Here is a 22512-nt window from a genome sequence, read left to right on the forward strand (position 1 = left end):
ACAGAAATAAGCTATAATTCATATTTAGTTCTAATGCAGTAAACATGGCTTTGCATCTATCATTGTACAGTATGGATACACAGCAAGATTAAGGATAAATGAAGCTTACCACTGCAGGTTAAAAGGTTTAAAGACCTGAAATTTAAAGAACTATGGACTACATTAATATCAGAATATTCCACAGTCTGAGCTATGTATTATTATTGAATTTACTGGTGAATGTTTCTACTAGGAGACATTTAATGAATTAAATCTGGAATAAGGTAAAACTGGGACTCCCCCTCCCTTCAAACGAATGGAATCTTGAACAACACTGACTCCACCTCTCACAGGGAATGCTCAGCTTATATGTTTTATAGAGACTGAGATTTCAGATGAGTTAGACTTGTCATTTTACAGACACAAGTGGACAGAATGAATTAGTAATAATTCATTGTTAATTACTGAGTGCCACTATCATGTGCCCGACACTGTTTTAGAATCTAGATTAAAAACCAGTGAACACAGAAAAAATCCTTGCTTTTGTGGAGCTTACAGTACAGAGTGGGAGACAGAAAAGAAGCAAAGTCAACAGATAAATGATAATGATGATGATGATGGATTTGATGAAATGAGAAAGAAAGCAACTGATACTGGATGCTAATGAAAGAATGCACACAGTATCAGAAACAAAAAAAACGTAAGGCAGGGAGCTTCCTGGTGGTCCAGTGGTTCAGATTGATGCTTTCTCTGCCACAAGCCATGCGGTGCGGCCACACACACACAAAGAGGATGGTAGAAATGTTCTATGCTTTGTTAGGACACAAAATTCTCAGTTTTCTAAGCCTTGTTTCTTTTCTAATTTCCTTGAACTCTTACTACTCCAGAAGTTTAGAATTAGGTATACAATAATCTGAGGTAAAAACTAGATTAGGTTAGAAATTTTATTCTCAGAATACCAAGTTCTGTACTGAATGCCGTAACTTCTTGACAGACTTCATTTTACTGAAGATTCTTTAATATGACATAACTATTATATACACAAAAATAGCTTTATCATGTTCCCTAATGATAATGTTGTGGCAATGCTTGGAGCAGACAGTGTTTTCTGGGGGGACAGGTTTAGGGGCTAAACAGAGTGTGGTGCTGCATTCTTTCCTCAGTAATTAGGAGAGTAATTCCTCAGCCAATAGCATCTATTAGCTATTAGCTCTGGATGTTAGCTCTCATGACAGTCAATCAAGCTTTCCCACATGTAGCAAAGTAAGTTAGCATTTTTGCTTTAATTTTAATAATTATCTTGCTTAGAATTTCAGCAAATGGAAAGAAGTTCATTTGGCTAGTTGAAATTCTAAAAAACTTGAACAGAACTGATTTGTATCAAGACATGGAAAAAAGCAGTCTGGAAGTAAAGTACATTAAATAAAACAAAGACCAGAATCTAATAGGTCTTTAGAAACTAAGCTCCATTGGCAAAGACTCTTCCAATTAGTCAGCATGACACTTAATAGTCATTACTCAGAAGTCTCCATTTACATATATTATCTTAAATAAGACTAGGAAATTAAGTTGGCGGTCATACTCTAAATTTCCAGACCACTCCCAGACCTAAAATTCCTATTAAGAGTTGCAAAATCCTTTCATTACACTTACTAATGGTGTGTGGCCTTGTCAAGTTGCTTACTACCATCTGAAAATTGGGATACTAAAGCACCTAACTTAAGAATTGCGCTAAAAAAAAAAAAAAAAAAAAAATGCTCTGAGGATTAAACTGAGTTAATATATTAACTCAAAATTTTGATTGGAATAAGGCAAAAGCCCCATTTGACTAGAGAATCTTGCATGGAAATTGAAAAAGTTTCCCCTCTTCTATATCCAGAGTATTTTATCTCATAGAACAAGATGTGGTTAAGGCGCTAAGTCATGTCTGACTCGTGCAATCCCATGGACTCTAGCCCGCCAGGCTCTTCTGTCCATGGGATTCTCCAGGCAAGAATGCTGGAACGTATTGCCATTTTCTCCTCCAGGGGATCTTCCAGACCCAGGGATCAAACCAGAGTCTCCTGCATTGCAGTTGTATTCTTTACCGCTGAGCCATCAGGGAAGGCCAATCACAGGATAAAGAAACAACTTTTAACTGAATACTGTGTATGCATCAAGTGAATATTTTGAATTGAAAAAGCCTCTTCATATACTGTTTACTCTATCCGTCAAAATATCTTCTCTTATTCTCCAAACTGTCTTTTAGAAAAGGGTTTAGTATTTTTTTATTCAAGTGTTTTGTAACTTAATAATGAAAACACAATGTGATCTAGAGACAGGTAAGCCATAATGAATATTGTATATTACACTTCTTCCTTAAAAGAGTGAGTAACTTGGGATTATGCTACAGTTACCATTTGGTTCCTACCCAGCCTGGAAATTCATTACTTTTAGTTGGTAACATGGAAAAAGCACATACCAGGGAAGAAAGGGTGCCAAGCCTGTAGTAAGCCACCAAGTTACATTTTCACATACATATTATGCTTATTCATACAAGGGAGGCTTGAAATATTCAGGTATAGGCTTTCCTACACTTGAATTTTCTCACGTTCACAAAACAAGAGGGAAAGACAAATTATCGTGCAAAACAGTATCAGCAATTTTCAGCCAAGCATCAAAATAGGAAGTTAGCCAGCAGACACTTTGCAGCCAAGCTAGATCCTTAACAGAAAGTCTATTTTGTACAAAGAAAAATGTTTTGCTTTTGTTAAAAAAAAAAAAAAAAAAAAAAAAAGGCTGTAACTGGCAATTTTTTCCCCTCAATGCTTGCCCCAAAGTTCAGTGTTTAACTTCCTATTCCATATACCTACTGCATTACTCAAATTATTTGCAAATATTCACTACTGCAAATGTGCTTCCAACTCTGGGTGGTGGATGGATCCTCCTTATAATCTTATTTTCACCCACTTTTCTTCCAATGTTTTCTACAGAAAATTGCAGTATTTTCCAGCTTCCACTTTTTATCAAAGATTTCAAAAGAAGAAACCAAATTTGATTTTGTGTCTGATGGAGGGAGTATATCCCCCAGATGATACTAAATTATATCACTAACAGCAATAATATGGTTAAAATGGTCATTTCTGCCTCTTGTGTTCTCATGATGTTAACACGACATCCTAAAAAACCTGTAAACCTTAAAATATCACTAACACATCACCTTCACTGGAGGTAATAGTTACATACATGGACTTCAGAGTCCTAGGTGTGTCATTTACTCACTGTGTGACCTTGAACAAGGGATTTCACCATTTAAAACCCCAATGTCCTCAATTAGTAAAAGAAGCAATACCTTTCCTCCATAAAATTGGCTGTGAGGATTAAATGAGATAAAAAAGTACTAACCACAGTAAAAGCTCAAAACAAACAAAAAACAACCCACCCCAAATGACCACATAAACTACATCTATACCTCTGTTAATATCCTTATTTAACAGTACAGGAAAACGTTAAAATTTACTCCCCTATTTGAAATGCTCCAGGATTAAGTTGAAATTTAACTCTGCTTGATGAACTATAAAAAAGGAATCAATAAGCGAACGATTGCAAAGGACCTACTCAGGAATACAACTTACTTAAGAAGAACTGATTATTTTTGACATTCTCAACATAAATCTATTAGTTTTCAAAAAGCTTAACTTGTTAGCTTAAGTAGCTGTATACTTCAAAGTAGTACAACTTAATAAAGACTACATAATTTCCTTTTGAAAGATTTAACTGCCCTTTCTTCTCAGTCCAAATTAATGACAACTTTGGGAATTCCCTGGTGGTCCAGTGGTTAGAACTCAGCACTTTCACTACTATGGGCCCAGGTTCAACCCCTGGTCTGGGAATCAAGATCCCGTGAGCTTAGCAGCATGATCAAAAAACAGAAAAAGACAAGTTTTAGTACATGCCTCTCGAAGTCCAATAATGATAAATATATATTTCAATATTAAAAATGTCATTCTTAAGTATGAAAGTCATTTTTAATTACTGCTACATATTGCTTAATATGGCTTGAAAAGAAAGAGTGAAAGTGAAAGCCGCTCAGTTGTGTTCAACTCTTTGTGACCCCATGGACTGTAGCCTGCTAAGGCTCCTCTGTCCATGGAATTCTCCAGGCAAGAATACTGGAGTGGGTGGTCATTCCCTTCTCCAGGGTATCTTCCCAACCCAGGGACTGAACCCAGGTCTCCCGCATTGCAAGCGGATTCTTTACCAGCTGAGCCACCAGGGAAGCCCTAATATGGCTTGGACATATATAAGCAAGGCACAATTCTCCAAGGCTAAACAGCTCAGGGATATGAAAGCCAGAGACAGATTAGCTGGGTTAGTGCCAGTTATGGACTCAAAGGTACCTGCTGGCGACAGTCCCTCTGAAAGGCTGCCGCTGGGCGGAACTGGTCCTAGCTATTCTCTCCAGGGGGTTTAATCCAGTTAACTAAGTACTACAGCAACTTCCTTTCCCTTGCTTTTATTAAGGCAGACTAGAAGCTACCAGTCTTGGCCACCCTAGGACACACCTAATCACCTGCCAAAGAGTGCCCTCAAAAAACTGAATCAGCTGATCTCTAGACCTGCCAACAAAATACAGCACCCAACTGGGCTGCTTTTCCATTATGTCTTTTTTTTGCAGGAGAAAATACTAGTAATAGAGGCTAGATTGGAACATCTTCAGGGATATGACATTTTTAACTGCTTTTTTACAATACCCTTTTAATAGTAACATACCCTGAATCTGCACTGGTCAAAATAACTATAAAAGGAAGAATTACAAATCTATTTTTTTTAACAAACTTTCATAGTCACTGTGAAACTGAAACCTACTTGAACTTTTGTTTTAACTAGAAAAATCCCTTTTATTTACCTCTGATTTGAGTGTGTATGTAGTTTCTCCTAATATGGATTAAAGTAATTTTTAAAACTATGACATATCTTCTCAACATTCTATATATTAGGCATGTTGTGATTAGGTTGTATTGTCACACTATTTAGGCTATCAATTATTTCCTTTCTATATGAAAAAAGTGACTATGAAGAAAGTATCCTAAAAGATCTGAAATACTTTGAGAAAATATAATTATTTGTTCTATTTACACTATATTTTTAACTGACATCCTCCAGAATAGAATAAACGTAATATCTATTTGCCTAAATTATTAAATTTCTCATGAGGAAAAAAATACCCTTAAAAATATAAATCTAGTTGGGTTCTAGATGTTGAGGATCAATTTGTATGTTTATTTCCTAACATTCACAAAATATCTATATTTTAATATAAACAAGTTAATTTCAAAGGTCATGATTTGACCCAGAAGATATCCAAATTCACACAGTGAGGCACATTATAAAAGAGTTGGGGACTCTAATGCTATCAGTCTGAAATGAATGCAATAAACTGTCTATCATGTTTCCCAAGAAGCAGACTCTGAAAAAAACTTACTATGTTTATTTTATCCCATTAGGTTTTTTATTCTTACAAGGCGAAAGTCTTCCTAACAAACCAGCATGCTCACTTTCATTCCGGCTAGGACAATACATAGTGAGTTTAATTATCTTTTTTAAAATAATGATTTTCCGGTGACCTATCCCTGAGGTGGAGTACAAGAGCACAAATGAAACAGCACTTTTAAAAAATGCAAATCGAAGCAGCACAAAGCACACTCTCTTCCATGTAGCTATCAACTCTGATTCCCTTCCTCACTGATAGAGTAAGAACAAACCCCCCAAAACATTATAATTTAATCTCCAGGAAAACAAGCCTCGCTTGCCAAAAATTCAACTGGCTTGTTCAGTGTTCCTAGGCAATGTGGAACTGGCCTAGCTCTTGGGACGAATCTCAGATAAGTCCATACTAAAGTATTCTAGCTAGGATGGTGTATTAGTTCAGTGGAAGCACAGTTTTATCGAGTTTTCCCAAATCCACTACCTCTCCAAACAAATTAGATAACTGCAAATCAACAGGTTGAATGCATTCTGGAGAAAGTGTGTTTTCTGAGCTGCAGTTTTTTCTACTCCAAGTTCTTTTGGCAAGTTTTTAATTTTTAAAATACTCAAAGTCACACCTAAAACTTATGCTATGTTAAAGGGTCCACCCAGCCTCATTCTATTTTATTGAGCTTTACGAGAAAGTCATTAGGAGTTGCTAACTTGTATTTAGTTTTTATTTTAGGGAGTTTGGGGGCAACAGAAAACTCCTGCCTCATTTCCCCAGTTACAGCCTCTTTCTCTTAACATTTTTCTTTTATTAATGCACACAAAAAATGACAGACTTGCCTTGTGAGGTCGAAAATAGAGATACAGGCTGAGAGGAAGAGGAAGAAACAAAGGAATCTGAAAGAAAATATACAGCGTGAGAATTTGACAACCTCACACAGGAATCTGAACTTTTTTTTTTAAATTTGGCAAAGCATCGTAATTTCATTGGGTTTAAGGAACAGGGGAAAACCCAAATCTATATTTCCAATTACTATTTTCACTCACCTGGCAGCAAAACCTTACTTCATTTTCAAAATGCATTTCTAAAAGTTAATCAATTCAATTTTTTCTAAGGACGAAAAGAGGAGCCCCTAGAATTTTTAAATAAGCTCAAGAAAGATAATGCTACCCTGCAACTTCATGCAGGAAAGAAAAAATATGTATCTGAGTACTAACTGGTTTTGCTTAAAACCATTTTTAACTTCATTTTGAGGAGTCAGCCATGAATATAAGCATTTAAATATATATAGTTGGCAAATATGTAAAACTGACCCTGAATACTGGAAAAAAAAAAAAAGAAAAGAAAAAAATTTAAATCACAATTAATCCACTGGGAAAAACAGGACATATATAAGAAATCTTCTATCTCTAAAACTAGGACTTATATTTCTCTAAATTTGGCAACATATATCAAAATTTTAAATGCATAGACTTCCCCTACCAACCCCTGAGCATATTCTTTAAGTTGGTAAATATATCTGCATACATATACAAAGACATGTACATCAGTGAGGATATTCATAAGAGCGCTGGTTATAAACACCAGAAATAATCTAAACGACCATCGATAAAAGCCTAGTTAAATAGTTACCTCCAGATAATGGAATACTTGCCGCTACAAAAAACAATGAGGTACAGCTATGTACGTTGATATATTAAATTGAAAAGCAAAGTACTGAAGTTCATACAGTGTGCTTCCATTTGTTAACTGGCAACAAAAGGAACTTTGAGGTCTAGGGCAGGAGGGAGATTTGCTTTTCATTACAACCTTTGGCCTTAAAAAAAATTAAAGAATATAAATTGCCTTCAGTAAAAATGGAAAAAAAAATAAAACAACATGTGAAAAACAAAACCCTGAAAAAGTACCCCTAAATATACCGATCTTTACTTAACTCCTTTCTTCCTTGTAATTATAAAAATGTTTTCACAAATATCAGAAATATACTTAAAATGAGGAGACTGCTTTAAAGGACTGGGCCATTGCTATATCTGTAAGTACTAATCTAAACACAACACAGGGAATATAGCCTATATTTTATAGGAACCACAAATGAAGTTTAACCTTTAAAAATTGTGAATCTTTGTATTGAACATCTGTAATTTACATAATATTGAACATGAACTATACTTCAATTAAAAAAAGAAAACTATTTGGTTGACAGAAACGGAGCACGTTAACACCAAGGCAGAACTTAGTGGACAAGAGGCAGTAATTTGGTAACTCAAGACCAGAATTTTAAAATTCACTATTTTTAAATTATCTTAAAATGAAGCATCACATTTACTCCTACCATTGAAAAACAGTACTCTTTTCTTTCTTAAAACAAGCATTTCTATTTAATGTTTCCAAATGGGTTAATATTTATCTTCAACATTAAATCTCTGCCAACTGAATAAACCTGAAAATCCAAATGCTAAGTAAGCCTGATGCTAAAAAGATCCCATGAACCTACCTTTTCATTTCCACCTGACACCCTCCTAATGGAAAATTTCAACACACAAATTTTTATGCAACAGCATCTACTCTGATACAGGGCACAGATAGCCAGAAGTAGTTTGCAACAATATTGCAAGAGCTCTTCTAACTTACAAAATCATATTGTATTCATATGCCATATTGATGCAGGCAACTGCACCCAAAAAAGGTGAACTTAATTCACAAATACTAATAATTAAATCAAATATTATCTACAAGTAACTAAGTTTAGGCATTGTAACAGTGCAGAGATGATGGTTGTGCCCACAAGCAACTGAAAAAGAAAAACCAGTAAAACTGCATTATGGGAAGAATGCATACAGCAGGGGCAGAAAGGATGATGGTCATCAGGTGAACAAGACAAGGGAAGGCAGTCTGGAGAGAAAGAACATCTGGCCCGATTCCAAATAGCTTTAAATATCATACAATGAAATTTGAATTATATCATATGATGGGTAATGAGGAATCACTGAAGGTATGGGATTGATAATATCTCGTGTGTTTTAAAGAACTCTGGCAGCAGGGTAAAGTGAAAATGAAAGTTGCTCAGTCGTGTCAGAGTCTTTGCAATCCCACAGACCATACAGTCCATGGAATTCTCCAGGCCAGAATACTGGAGTGGGTAGCCTATCCCTTCTCCAGGGGATCTTCCCCACTCAGGAACTGAACCGGGGTCTCCTACATTGCAGGCAGATTCTTTACCAACTGAGCTATCAGGGGTAAAGTATGGACTTAACTGAAAAGCTCCCACATAATCTTGGCAAGACATGAGGGCTTAAACTAAGGCAGTGAGGATGGGAATGAGGGGATGGATATGACAGGAAAGAATGGACAGGATTTTGAATCACTGAATGTTGGAGACTGGAGAAGCAAAAGTCAAAGGACTGAAGAACTACATGAAATGTGGCTGGCTAGGGTATGAGGAGGAATTCTTTGTATTAATTTCCACTAAGAAATAAGCTGTCTAAGGCATATCTTCAATACCTGGTCTAGTGGTTTTCCCTACTTTCTTCAATTTAAGTCTGAATTTGGCAATAAGGAGTTCATGATCTGAGCCACAGTCAGCTCCCGGTCTTGTTTTGGCTGACTGTATAGAGCTTCTCCATCTTTGGCTGCAAAGAATATACTCAATCTGATTTTGGTGTTGACCATCTGGTGATGTCCATGTGTAGAGTCTTCTCTTGTATTGTTGGAAGATGGTGTTTGCTATGACCAGTGCATTTTCTTGGCAAAACTCTATTAGCCTTTGCCCTGCTTCATTCCGTATTCCAAGGCCAAATTTGCCTGTTACTCCAGCTGTTTCTTGACTTCCTACTTTTGTATTCCAGTCCCCTATAATGAAAAGGACATCCTTTTGGGGTGTTAGTTCTAAAAGCTCTTGTAGGTCTTCACAGAACCGTTCAACTTCAGCTTCTTCAGCGTTACTGATTGGGGCACAGACCTGGATTACTGTGATACTAATGGTTTGCCATGGAAACTAATTCTGTAGTTTTTGAGATTGCATCCAAGTACTGCATTTTGGACTCTTTTGTTGACCATGATGGCCACTCCATTTCTTTAAGGGATTCCTGCCCACAGTAGTAGATATATTATCACCCTGCTTATTTAACTTCTATGCAGAGTACATCATGAGAAACGCTGGGCTGGAAGAAGCACAAGCTGGAATCAAGATTGCTGGGAGAAATACCAATAACCTCAGATATGCAGATGACACCACCCTTATGGCAGAAAGTGAAGAGGAACTAAAAAGCCTCTGGATGAAAGTAAAGAGGAGAGTGAAAAAGTTGGCTTAAAGCTCAACATTCAGAAAACGAAGATCATGGCATCTGGTCCCATCACTTCATGGGAAATAGATGGGGAAACAGTGGAAACAGTGTCAGACTTTATTTTTCGGGGCTCCAAAATCACTACAGATGGTGATTGCAGCCATGAAATTAAAAGACGCTTACTCCTTGGAAGGAAAGTTATGACCAACCTGGACAACATATTCAAAAGTAGAGACATTACTTTGCCAACAAAGTTCCATCTAGTCAAGGCTATGGTTTTTCCAGTGGTCATGTATGGATGTGAGAGTTGGACTGTGAAGAAAGCTGAGCGCCGAAGAATTGATGCTTTTGAACTGTGGTGTTGGAGAAGACCCTTGAGAGTCCCTTGGACTGCAAGGAGATCCAACCAGTCCATCCTAAAGGAAATCAGTCCTGAATATTCATTAGAAGAACAGATGCTGAAGCTGAAACTCCAGTACTTTGGCCACATGGTGTGAAGAGCTGACTCATTTGAAAAGACCCTGATGCTGGGAGGGATTGGGGGCAGGAGGAGAAGGGGACGACAGAGGATGAGATGGCTGGATGGCATCACCGACTCGATGGACATGGGTTTGGATGAACTCCAGGAACTGGTGATGGACAGGGAGGCCTGGCGTGCTGCAATTCATGGGGTCACAAAGAGTCGGACATGACTGAGCGACTGAACTGAACTGAACTGAAGGCATATCTACAACAAAGTTTTATCCTTGAAAAGCTATGACAAACCTAGACAGCATATTAAAAAGCAGAGACATTACTTTGCCAACAAAGATCTGTATAGTCAAAATTACGGTTTTTCCAGTAGTCATGTATGGATGTGAGAGCTGGACCATAAAGAATGTTGAGACTAAAGAACTGATGCTTTTGAACTGTGGTGTTGGAGAAGACTCTTGAGAGTCCCTTGGACTGCAAGGAGATCAAACCAGTCAATTCTAAAGGAAATCCATCCTGAATATTCATGAAGGACTGATGCTGAAGCCGAAGCTCCAATACTTTGGCCACCTGATGTGAAGAGCTGACTCATTAGAAAAGACCTGATGCTGGGAAGACTGAAGGCAGGAGGCGAAGGGGATGACAAAAGATGAGAAGGTTGGATGGTATCATCAATTCAGTGGACGTGAGTTTGAGCAAGCTCTGGGAGATGGTGAAGGATGGGAAGCCTGGTGTGCTGCAGTCCATGGGGTTGCAAAGAGTCAGACATGACTGAGCAACTGAACACCAACAACAAAGGCATATTTTATATAGTCAAAGCTATGGTTTTTCTAGTAGTCATGTACCGATGTAAGAGTTGGTCCATAAAGAAGGCTAAGTGCCGAAGAATTGATGCTTCTGAATTGTGGTGCTGGAGACGACTCTTTAGAGTCCCTTGAACTGCAAGGAGATCAAACCAGTCAATCCTATAGGAAATAGAACCTGAATATGCATTGGAAAGACTGATGCTGAAACTCCAATATTCTGGCCACTAGATGCACAGAACTGACTCATTGGAAAAGACCTTGATGCTCTGAAGATTGAAGACAAGATTGAAAGATTGAAGACAAAAGGAAAAGGGGGCAGCAGAGGATGAGATGGTTAGATAGCATCACAATTCAAAGGACATGACTTTGAGCAAACTCTGGGAGGTAGTGGAGGACAGGAGCCTGGCAAGCTACATAGTCCATGGGGTTGCAGTCACACATGACTTAGCAACTGAACAACAATAAGGAATATCTAAGTGGAAACTGTTTACCAATATGAACAGGCTCAGGAGACAGGTAAGGGTTATAGGTAAATATCTAGGAGCTAACACCTGGGTGAGAACTGACACCACCAGAGTGAATGAATTTGTCCAGGGAGAATCAAAGAGGTGTTAACAATGGAATCTTGAGATACATGACCAATATTTACAGAGACTCAAAAAAGAATCACTAGTGAAGGAGACAGAAAAGAGTCAATGTGGGGGAAAATGTTTTGTCACCTGAAGAAAGCTTTAGAGAATGATTAACAGAGTTAAAAGCCAAGGAGTGGTGAAGACTTTGAAACAGGTCACTGAACTTAAGTAATCAGGTAATTCAGCACTGATGACTCTATGGTTAGAGGGAGGAGGGGGCCAGCCACTGAAAACTGAGGAGTGAACGAAGTTTAAAAAGCACTAAAACCAAGTGTGCAGAGTATGGATGATAAAGAGAAGGACTAAAAACTGGGCACCAGTGAGAGAGAGGTAGAGTTGAAGGAGAGATTTTTTTAGGAATAGAAATGACAAGTGTATTTATATAGAGAAAGGCGCAAGTAGAAGGGAAAAGACTGAACATGAAAAAGAAGCAATATTTGTAGGAAAAAAGTCCAGGAAGTTGCTAGAAGGGATAAAAGACCACAAGTGAACCTGATGAAACCTAATTCCAATATATAATCAGATTTATAAGTAAAAGAATAAATCTGTGCCTATATGTAGTTATAAGACTGTTCATCACAAACATTAAGGAAATTTAATAAAAGTTACTAGGGACTGCTTAAATAGGTTTTAGTATATCCATACAATGGGATATTATTCATTAAAAATTGTACTGTTGATGAGAATTTATTCATACTAAATGATGCTGATAATACAATGAATAAAAAAGAACATTACAAAAGTAATTTAAATAATGTGACCCCATTTTGGTAAAAAATACAAATTCATTTAAGAAGAAAAATTGATAATGATATTTACTCTCTGAGTAGAGGGATTATGAGTTTTTTTTTCTTGCTTCTTTGAGTTTTTGAATATGAGGAACATGTATTATTTCTAGAGATTGTTACAAAATGAAAGGCTATGCTACCCATTGGTTTTTAATTTTCCTTATATTTTTGTGTACTAAATTTTCTATTATGAACATACATTTTTCTTATAATTCCTGACACATACCTGTGCTTCCCACCTACATGAAACAGATTAGTTAGTTACCTTAGAGGGAGAAAAAGGACACCTAAAACAGGATCTCTCACAGGTCTCTCAATGAAACCGTTTAGTGAACAATCCTACTAGTCTTTACACCAATGGATTTTCAATCTTCATAATAATTTAAGCTGCAACAAACTGTCAAAACTACAACAAACAAACAAAAACTTCTCTTTGAAAACAGAGCTTCATTCCACTTAGAGAGTCCCAAGTGTCTATGATAGACACTGAATTAAGTATTTATATACATATTAAATCAAATCCTTACAAAAACTGAAGCTTATAAATGTCAGAATCAAGACTTAAACCTGAATGTTTTTTGAAAGCCAATGCTTCTTCTGTCTACCGGCCAGATCACTTGTCTCTTTTGCTGGTCTGTAACGCATGTGCTACTTATCTGAAAATTTACTAATCAAGTTTATGTATACATATTTTTGTGGTGGTTATACTTATGACATTCAGTTTATTAATTTAATTACATATGAACTCAGAATCAAATTATACAAAGTAATACACAACATTTAGAAATACTGCTTTGTTTCCATTAACATTTTATGAATTAATTTAACTTTTCCCGTATATTTTCTGCATACATGTGCATCTTTATCATGATAGGGTACTTTTTGAATAAATGATTTTGAGTAAATAATTTTAAGTAATGAGAAAAGTTGAGCAATAGACTTTTCCAGAGCCCTGATCCTCTCATCTATATATGTATTTTCAAGCCCTAGGATTATTATTTATTGAATCTTATTTCTCATGGGTTAGTTATATAAACTAAGGATTTAGTGTCACTGGTTCAAAATTTTTATAGATTATACTTCATTTAAAGTTACTTTAGGGACTTTCCTGGCAGTCCAGTGGTTAAGACTCTGTGCTTCCACTGAAGGGGGTTAAGATCCACTGGTTAGGGAACTGGGCTCCCACACACCATGAGATGTGGCCAAAATAAAGTAACAATAATGATAAGATTATTTTAAAAATTGGTTATGTTCCTTGTGCTGTATGATATATCCTTGTAGCTTATTTATTTTATTCACAGTAGTTTGTGCCTCTTCATCTACTCCTGTATTTTGCCCCACCCCTTTCCCTTTCCTGACTGGTAACCACTAGCTTGTTTTGAGTCTGTTTTGTTATATTCATTTTTGTTAGATTCCACATACAAGTGATAACATAGAGTATTTGTCTTTGTCTATTTCTTCTTTTGTTCTCTTCCCTTGTGATTTGATGACTCTCTTTAGTGTTATGTTTGGATTCCTTTTTCTCTCTTTCCTTTTTTTGGGCTGCACCTCATGGCTTGCAGGATCTTAGTTCTCCAACTAGAGTCTGAACCCAGGCCCTCAGCAGTGAAAGCCCAGAGTCCCAACTGTTGGACTGCCAGGGAATTCTCTTTCTCTTTTGGGTGTGTATCTATTACAGATTTTTGGTTTGTGGTTACCACGAGGTTTCTATATATGTGATTATTCTAGGTTGCTGATCTCTCAATTTCAAACAAATCTTAACAACCCTGAATTTATACTCCCCTCCCCTCTCAAGTTTATGTTTTAAAACTCCATTGAACGAAGACGATAAGATCCTGTCCCCATACCTCTTAACCTTTTCCTCCAGCAGCACACTGAGTAGGTAAAGCAGTGGAAAAATGGGGAGGAAAAATAGGAAAAAGGCACACTAGTGGAGGTTTCCAAATTCTTATCAAGCTTGTGTTAGATGGATTGCTGGGGGGGAGAGAAAGACAGAAAAAGCTTTGGATTGGATGTGAGAGTCCACTTTTGATTTAGATTGGGGGAAAATACACTAATAAACCTGACTGTTTGAATTTTCTAAACTGCAGTAAAAAAGTTTCCATGAATTACTTATTTTGGTGGTATCCATTCCTTCAACACCAGCAGAATATAGACTACACTGTTAGAGAAATAAGTTATTCTGGGAACAACTTTGTAGAATGCCTTCTATAACACCAAAGCTTTTTCCTTTATGATAGTTCCTACAGATTATTAAAACTTCTTCTAATACATAAAGAAAAATGAAGTGTTTGAAATTTATCTAAAATTAGTATAATGAAAATGAGAAATTAATCAGTTCTTTCAAACATCTTTTCTTATTCTAATTTTAAAACAAATTAATTTTTGACTTCTCTGGTCGTGAAGTGGTAAGAATCCACCTGCCAATGCAGGGGACACAGGTTCAGTACCTGGTTCGGGAAGATTGCACAGACCGCGGAACAACTGCCCCTGTGCCACAACTACCGAGACGGCGCCTGTGCTCACCAACAAGAGGAGCCACAGCATGAGAAGCTGATACACCACAGCGAAGAGCAGCCCTCGCCTGCCTCAACCAGAGAAAGCCCTCGTGCAGAAATGAAGACCCGGCACAGCCAAAAATACATAAGTTTTATCATTTAGCTACCCTTTTTGCTTTATAGCTGAGACCCCCCCCACACACAAAAGCATTCCTTCCACTCTTTCTCATGACCACAGTTCTTTTCATTTTTTCATTGAAGGATAATTGCTTTACAGAATTTTGTTGTTTTCTGTCAAACATCAGTATCAATCAGCCATAGTTGTACATATGTCCCCTCCCTCTTGAACCCCCCTTCCATCTCCATCCCCATCCCACCCCTCCAGGTTGACAAGGGGTTCTGAGACATATAGCAAATTCCCATTGACTATCTATTTTACATATGGTAATGTAAATTTCCATGTTACTCTCTCCATACATTGTAGTTTTGATTTGCATTTCTCTAATAATGAGTGGTGTTGAGTATCTTTTCATGTGTTTGTTAGCCGTCTGTACATCTTTGGAGAAATGTCTGTTTAGGTCTTTTCTCCACTTTTTGATTGGGTTGTTTCTTTTTCTGGTATTGAGTTGTTATGAACTGCTTGTGTATTTTGGGAATTAGTCCTTTGTCAGTTGTTTCATTTGCTATTATTTTCTCCCATTCTAAGGTTTGTCTTTTCACCTTGTTTACAGTTTCCTTTGCTATGTAAAAGCTTTTAAGTTTAATTAGGTCCCACCTGTTTATTTTTGTTTTTATTTCCATTACTCTAGGAGGTGGGTCCTGGAGGATCTTGCTTTGATTTATGTCCTTGAGTGTTCTGCCTATGTTTTCCTCTAAGAGTTTTATAGTTTCTGATCTTATATTTAGGTTTTTAATCCATTTTGAGCTTACCTTTGTGTATAGTGTTAGAAACTGTTGATGTAGCTGTTCAGTTTTCCCAGTACCACTAATTGAAGAGGCTATCTTTGCCCCATTGAATATTCTTGCCTCCTTTGTCAAAAATAAGGTACCTACAGGTGCATGGGTCTATGTTTGGGCTTTCTATCTTATTCTATTGGTCTATATTTGTTTTTGTGCCAGTACCATACTGTCTTGATGTCTGTAGCTTTGTAGCATAATCTGAAGTCAGGAAGGTTGATTCCTCCAGTTCCATTCTTCTTTCTCAAGACTTTTTTGGCTATTTGGGGTCTTTTGTGTTTCCATATGAATTGTGAAATTTTTTGTTCTAGTTTTGGGGAAAATGCCTTTGGTGATTTGATAGGGATAACAGTGAATCTGTAGATTGCATCTGGCTGTACAGTCATTTTCACAATATTGATTCCTCCTAGCCAGGAACATGGAATATCTCTCCATCTGTTTATGTCATCTTTGATTTTTTTCATCAGTGTCTTTTCTTTAGGGTTTTCTATGTACAGTATCATGTCATCTGCAAATAGTGAGAGCTTTATTTCTTCTTTTCCAACCTGGATTCCTTTTATTTCTTTTTCTTCTCTGATTGCTGTAGCTATGACTTCCAAAACTATGTTGAATAACAGTGGTGAGTGGACACCCTCGTCTTGTTCCTGATCTTAGGGGGAATCCTTTCAGCTTTCACCACTGAGAAGAACGTTTGCTGTGGGCTTACCATATATGGCCTTTACTATGTTGAGTAAGGTTCCTCCTGTGCCCATTTTTTGGAAGAGTTTTAATCATAAATGTGTGCTAAATTTTGTCAAAGGCTTTTTCTGCATCTATTGAGAGTATCATATGGTTTTTATCTTTCAATTTGTTAATATGGTGTATCACACTGACTGATTTGCATATATTGAAGAATCCCTGCATCCCTGGAATAAACCCAACTTGATCATGGTGTATGAGCTTTTTAATGTGTTGTTGAATTCTGTCTGCTAGAATTTTGTTGAGGATTTTGCATCTATATTCATCAGTGATATTGGCCTGTGGTTTTATTTTTGTGTGTCATCTTTGTATGTTTTTTTCATGACCACAGTTCTTGATGGCAACCCAGGATCTCAGTAAAAACTGCTAAACTGAGCCAGTTACTGTCCTCTCCCCCCTCAGAGGTCTAGGAAGCAGACTGATTTTCTCCCCAAACTTTATGCCATTTTTTCCTTTTTCAAAACTTTTTTGTGCTCACTAGACCTCCACTGCATTACTCGTACCTACTTGCCTCTCCCAAAACAATTTCTATTTCATGATTAAAGCTTTCTCTTATTAAAAAATTATTTTAGAAAATTTTATATTTACAGAAAAGATTGTTGCTTTTATTCAGCACTGTTTCTGCTGCTGTTAACATGTTATATTAGTATGGTGGTATTGATAAACGTCACAATTAATGAACTAATATTGATACATTGATACACTGATACATTGTAACTAAAGTCCATACTTCCCTGAGATTTCAATAACTTTTCCCTAATGTCCCCTCCCTGTTTCAAGATCCCATCTAGGAAACCACATCACATTTTGTCGTCATGTCTCTTTAGCCGCCTTTGGACTATGGCAACTTCTCAGGCTTTCTTTACTTCCACGATCTTGACAATTTTGAGAAGGACTGTTCAAGTATATTTCACAGAATGTCCCACAATTTGGGCTTGTCTGATGTTCTACTCATTGTTAGACTGGAGTTATGCATTTTAGGGAGGATTACCACTGAGGGGTAACCCTTCACTGAGGTGAAGGGCTGCCTTGTCATACCATATCAAGGTACATATTATTAATATGACTTATCAGCAATGATGTTAACCTTGATCCCCCGGCTGAGGTACAGTTTGCCAAGTTTCTCCATGGTAGTACTTTTCCCCACCCTTCTATACTGTACCCTTTGGAAGCAAGTTACTAAGAATTTCCCCCACTTAAGGCATGGGGGAGAATCTACATAAACTGGCAGGCTAATTTTTAATAATTTTAATTTACTAGAGCTAACATAACTACTGTAAAAATAGACCAATTAACAATGTTTTGGCCCTCTGGAATCAATAAACCAAATAAGATCTAATATCCATTCAACTTATTTGCTATTGGAAACAAATTCCAATCGGACTGGAAGCACCTTATGGCTAAGGATCATCTTACATGTCCATCTTACATCTTTTTTTTTTTTTTTTTCATCTTACATCTTTCATAAGGCACAGAATATGATGGTCAGCATACAGTAGAAGACACAGGATATGGAGGCTTGAACATTATAGAGCCTTAGCCAGAGTTTAAATTGTTATTTCAGAAACAAACTTTGAGTCTGGACATTAGCCCTACTAATGTAGTAGTTATGCATTTCTAGGAGAAGTCAAGATGCTCACTGTTACAACACTAAAGAGCTGGAAAGCTTTCTTTGTACATATGTAAAGTAAATGCATATGCAATCTAAGAGGAAAAATAAGCAGAACTCTTCTTGCAAAAGAAACAAAATTAGAAAGTCTGACAAACAAAATGAAGCATAAAAATAGTAAATTGGTTAAAAATGTTTTAATAACCCAACTTCTAAGTAGTGCTATATTTACTGTTAGGAATATTTTACTCTTCTGCAAATGTTTAAAACATATTAAATCAAAATCTCAGATTCTGTTAGAAGATGGAAATCAGACTTATTTTAACACATTTTACAATTCTGCCACATCATACTAGGTTACTATTGAGTACTTAATAGAAGTGAATCTCTAAAACACCAAAATGTGGCATTCAAGTGGTTATAATTTTCTGGATTTAAAGCCATTAGTGGAAAATTAACTAGAATCCAGAAGTAGTAAAAGAACACAATCTTAAACATACAGTGTATTTGGATATAGTATTATGCATTTATATGAAAAGTCTCTCCTCAGCACCAAAATGAATATATCAATTTCCATATGCAGAAGGTTTTGCAAAGTTTACAATCTGATTTTCAAAAACAATATTTTCTTAACCTGAGGTTTATGAGTGGATTTTATAGTAGTTCATGAATCTGTGAAAGTTGATGCAATACTTCATTTATATGCATTATTTTCCTGGGAGTAGAGGTTCTCCATCTACTCATCCATTCCATGAAGTCTTTGCTCTCATTAAAAAAATACAAAGGCCTGCTTTGTGCCAGGTTCTGACAGGCATCAGAGATAGAGCAGTAAATAAAACAGCAAAAATCTCCACTCTGATGAAACTTCTATTTTGTGGCAGACAAACAATATACAAAATAAATAAGTCAAATACTGTAAGACAGATTATGACAAGTGAAAAGAAAAATAAAGCAGGAAAAGCCTATAGGGTGTTTTTCTCTTATGCAATTTTGATAAGGTAGCCAGGCAAAGATCTAAGGGAGGTGAGAAAGTGAAGAGCTGTAGGAATGTATGAGGGAAGAGCATTCTAGGCACAGTGAGCAGCAAACAAGACACTGAGAGAGGTATTCCTGGTGTGCAAAATAACAAGATCAGTGTGGCTAAAGCTAGGTGAGCAAGGGGCAGGCTGGGGCCAGATACTACAGGGCTTCATAAGCTTTCTAAGGACTTCAGCATTTAATCTGAGTGTGATCAGAAGTGACTAGAGCATATGCCAATGAGTGAAATGATCTGACTTACATTTTTTAGACTCACACCAGCTGCTGTGTGGAGAACAGACTGAAGAAAGCCAAGAGAGAAAGTCTGGAGATAAGTTAGGAGGCAATTGCAGTAATTCAGGAGAGCTATGACAATAGCCTGGACCAGGATAGCAGCGATGGAGCTTGGGAAAACTGGTAGTCAGTCACTGTGGAATCAATAAGATTTGCTGATTGCTGCGTAAAGGAAAGAGAGGAATCAATGGCATTTAAAATGAGGGAGAGAGACTTCTCTGGCAGTCCAGGCCTTAAGACTCTATGCTTCCAACGCATGGGTTCAATCCCTGGTCAGGGAGCCAAGATCCCGCACTCCTCACAGTGAGGTTAAAAAATAAATAAATAAAATGAGAAAGACAAGTAACCACTGGATTTAATAACATGGAAAATAACTGGTGTATTTGATGAGAGAAGTTTCTGTAGAAAAGTGGAGCAAAAAGCCACCTGGCTTAGAAACCATGGGACCAGAAGTGAAGGTTTCTAAGTTAACTGAACTTGGTTAACCAATAACTGAATTTAAGAGTGTGACAGAACTATTTTTATCACATGTTGTTTCAAATTTGAAGGATAGGCAGTGTATGTATTTGAAAGAACTGAGCTGGATCCTTAATCCCTGTTTCATCCTACCTTTAACTTCGCAGCCACAATGTTTGATGTATGCTTAAATATTTGTTGAATTAAGTTAATGCATTGGCACAAATTAAACCATAAAGCAATACACAAGTGTAAGACATAAATCAAGTATTTCTGCCTTTTATGTAAAATGAAGACAATGCCCACTGTTGAAATGCTTTCAGGTGGCTCCATATTAGTTTTGCTAAAAATGTTTTTCAGAATACCTTTCACTATATCCTCAAGGGCAAACTGCCAGTGAGGAAGTCAGAGAGCTCCTGCCTCCAACACCACGCCCCCACCCCCAGGTTATGATGATATGCTTATGAGGAAAACTGAACCAACAGACTGGAAAAAACAGGTAAGAATATTTCTTTGAAATTTAAAGAGACCATCACAAGAGGAAGCTAACTGATAACAATTACCCTATCACAAAATGTAAAACAGAAACACAAATCCTATGAAGTATTTAAAGGGATTTTCTGCAGGAGCTCCCCAGTGGGCCACTGGTTAAGATTCAGTGCTTTCACTGCCATGGCATGGGTTCAGCCCCTGGGCTGAGGAACTAAGATTCCCGCAAGTGGTGGAGTACAACCAAAAAAAGAAAAGTAATAAATAAGGGGATTTTCTCTGAAATTTCTGTATTACACAGTAACATGTCCTACTCTAGTAACAGATGTTACTAGTCACAGATATGTAGTAAAACACTGCAATGATGCAATCATAAGCAATACTGATTACAGCTAAATTTACTTAATATACATGCGAGCATGCTAAGTTGCTTCAGTTGTTTGACTCTTTGCAACCCCACAGACCGTAGCCTGCCAGGCTCCTCTGTCCATGGGATTCTCCAGGCAAGAATACTGGAGTAGGTTGCCGTTCTCTTTTCCAGCGGATCTTCCCAATCCAGGGATAGAACCAGCACCTCTTAAGTGCCCTGCACTGGCAGGCAGGTTCTTTTCCACTAGTGCCACCTGGGGACTTCCCTGTGGCTTAGACAGTAAAGAATCCATTGTGTGCAATGTGGGAGACCTAGGTTCAATCTCTGGGTTGGGAAGATCCCCTGGAGGAGGGCATGGCAACCCACTCCAGCATTCTTGCTGAGGATCCCATGGATGGAGGAGCCTGGCAGGCTACGGTCCATAGGGTTGCAAAGAGTCCGAACTGAACTGACGCTATTGAGTGACTAAGCACACACAGCACAGTGCCACAAAAACACCTATAACATACCCAACGATCCAAAATAATTCTAGAAGAGCTGTTATAAATAAATGGGATAAAACTTCAGTCGGTCTCCTGTGCAACTCCTGAATGACTTAAATCATATGAACGTAGTATCAACTTGGTAATTTTCATCTAAAAAGTTATATTACAAAATTTATATTTCATAAGTCTGTACAATTAAGGAGGCAGCTATAAATTCATCATTAACAATAAAGTTGGACACAGACTGTAAGGTATGTACATACAACAAATACACATAGTTAATCATTTATTTGGAGCTTTTGTAATTCTGCTCAGAATTACAAAAATGGTAGTTGTAGGTTTATGTCTAGTCTAAAGCGAAGTGCCCTTCTACAGAACAATGTCTTGGCTCACACAAAACTGGAAACCTTAATGTTCCTTCTGCCCTTCAATGACACGTCACCAATTCCTTCACTACCAAGCTTCATTTACAGATGCTTATAAACTGCACAGGATTAAACAGGTGACTACTGTATCAGTAAGGATACATAATTTCCTCATCACAGAAAACAGTGGGACATGAATGAGGGACTGGACAACACCACCACCACAGAATACAATAAAAGCGATAATATTAGTTTCATTTTGTTTACAGACCATCTCTAAAATAATAAAAATAAAAGCACCGATGCTCTTACCAACTACTACATAAACAACTCCTTAGAGATTTCAATTTAAGGAAGGTGTAAGTGTTAAATATATGTGGACTGGTTTGTTTGATCAGAGTGGTTAAATTATTTGTGAATCTGACTCTAAAAGAAAACAGCATTAAAAGATATCTTCTATTCCCGGGGAATAAAAACCATTCAAATCAACAAGCATTTGTGAACCATACTACATGACCGTTCTTGCCCTTTCCTGTCCTCTTGCTTCCACTCACAGGAGTTTTATAACGTATCGTAACTATACTTATGGTCAGCATGCTGCAGAAAATATCTTAGCATACTGATGCCAAGCGACCTATGAAACATCTTGGCTGCACCCCCAACTTCTTTAACAGGTCAGTTGGGTGAAAAGAGTGGCAGCTCTTATAAATATGAGGGGTCAAAAGCTGAAAAAACCAATTCACTTTTATAAAGAAGAACAAAGTATAAGAGCAACCTTTACTGTGAGGAAGATTCATGATTTCTCACTTCTTATTCA

General features: G+C 37.2%; 1 protein-coding gene across 4 annotated transcripts in view; it reads right to left on the minus strand.

Moving 5' to 3' along the window:
* The window catches only part of RTN3 (reticulon 3), a 64342-nt gene that overhangs the window by 38395 nt on the left and 3435 nt on the right, over positions 1–22512 (minus strand). The window contains exon 1 of one of the 4 annotated variants that reach the window (XM_055580993.1): positions 6277–6686. The exons of the other annotated variants lie outside the window; for them this stretch is intronic. Coding sequence (XP_055436968.1) covers positions 6277–6424 — 148 coding nt within the window. The 5' untranslated portion in view covers positions 6425–6686. Of the gene's footprint in view, positions 1–6276; positions 6687–22512 lie in introns of those variants that run through there. 4 annotated transcript variants of the gene reach the window in all.

Source organism: Bubalus kerabau, chromosome 5 (genome assembly GCF_029407905.1).
Source record: "Bubalus kerabau isolate K-KA32 ecotype Philippines breed swamp buffalo chromosome 5, PCC_UOA_SB_1v2, whole genome shotgun sequence".
Lineage (NCBI taxonomy): Eukaryota > Metazoa > Chordata > Mammalia > Artiodactyla > Bovidae > Bubalus > Bubalus kerabau.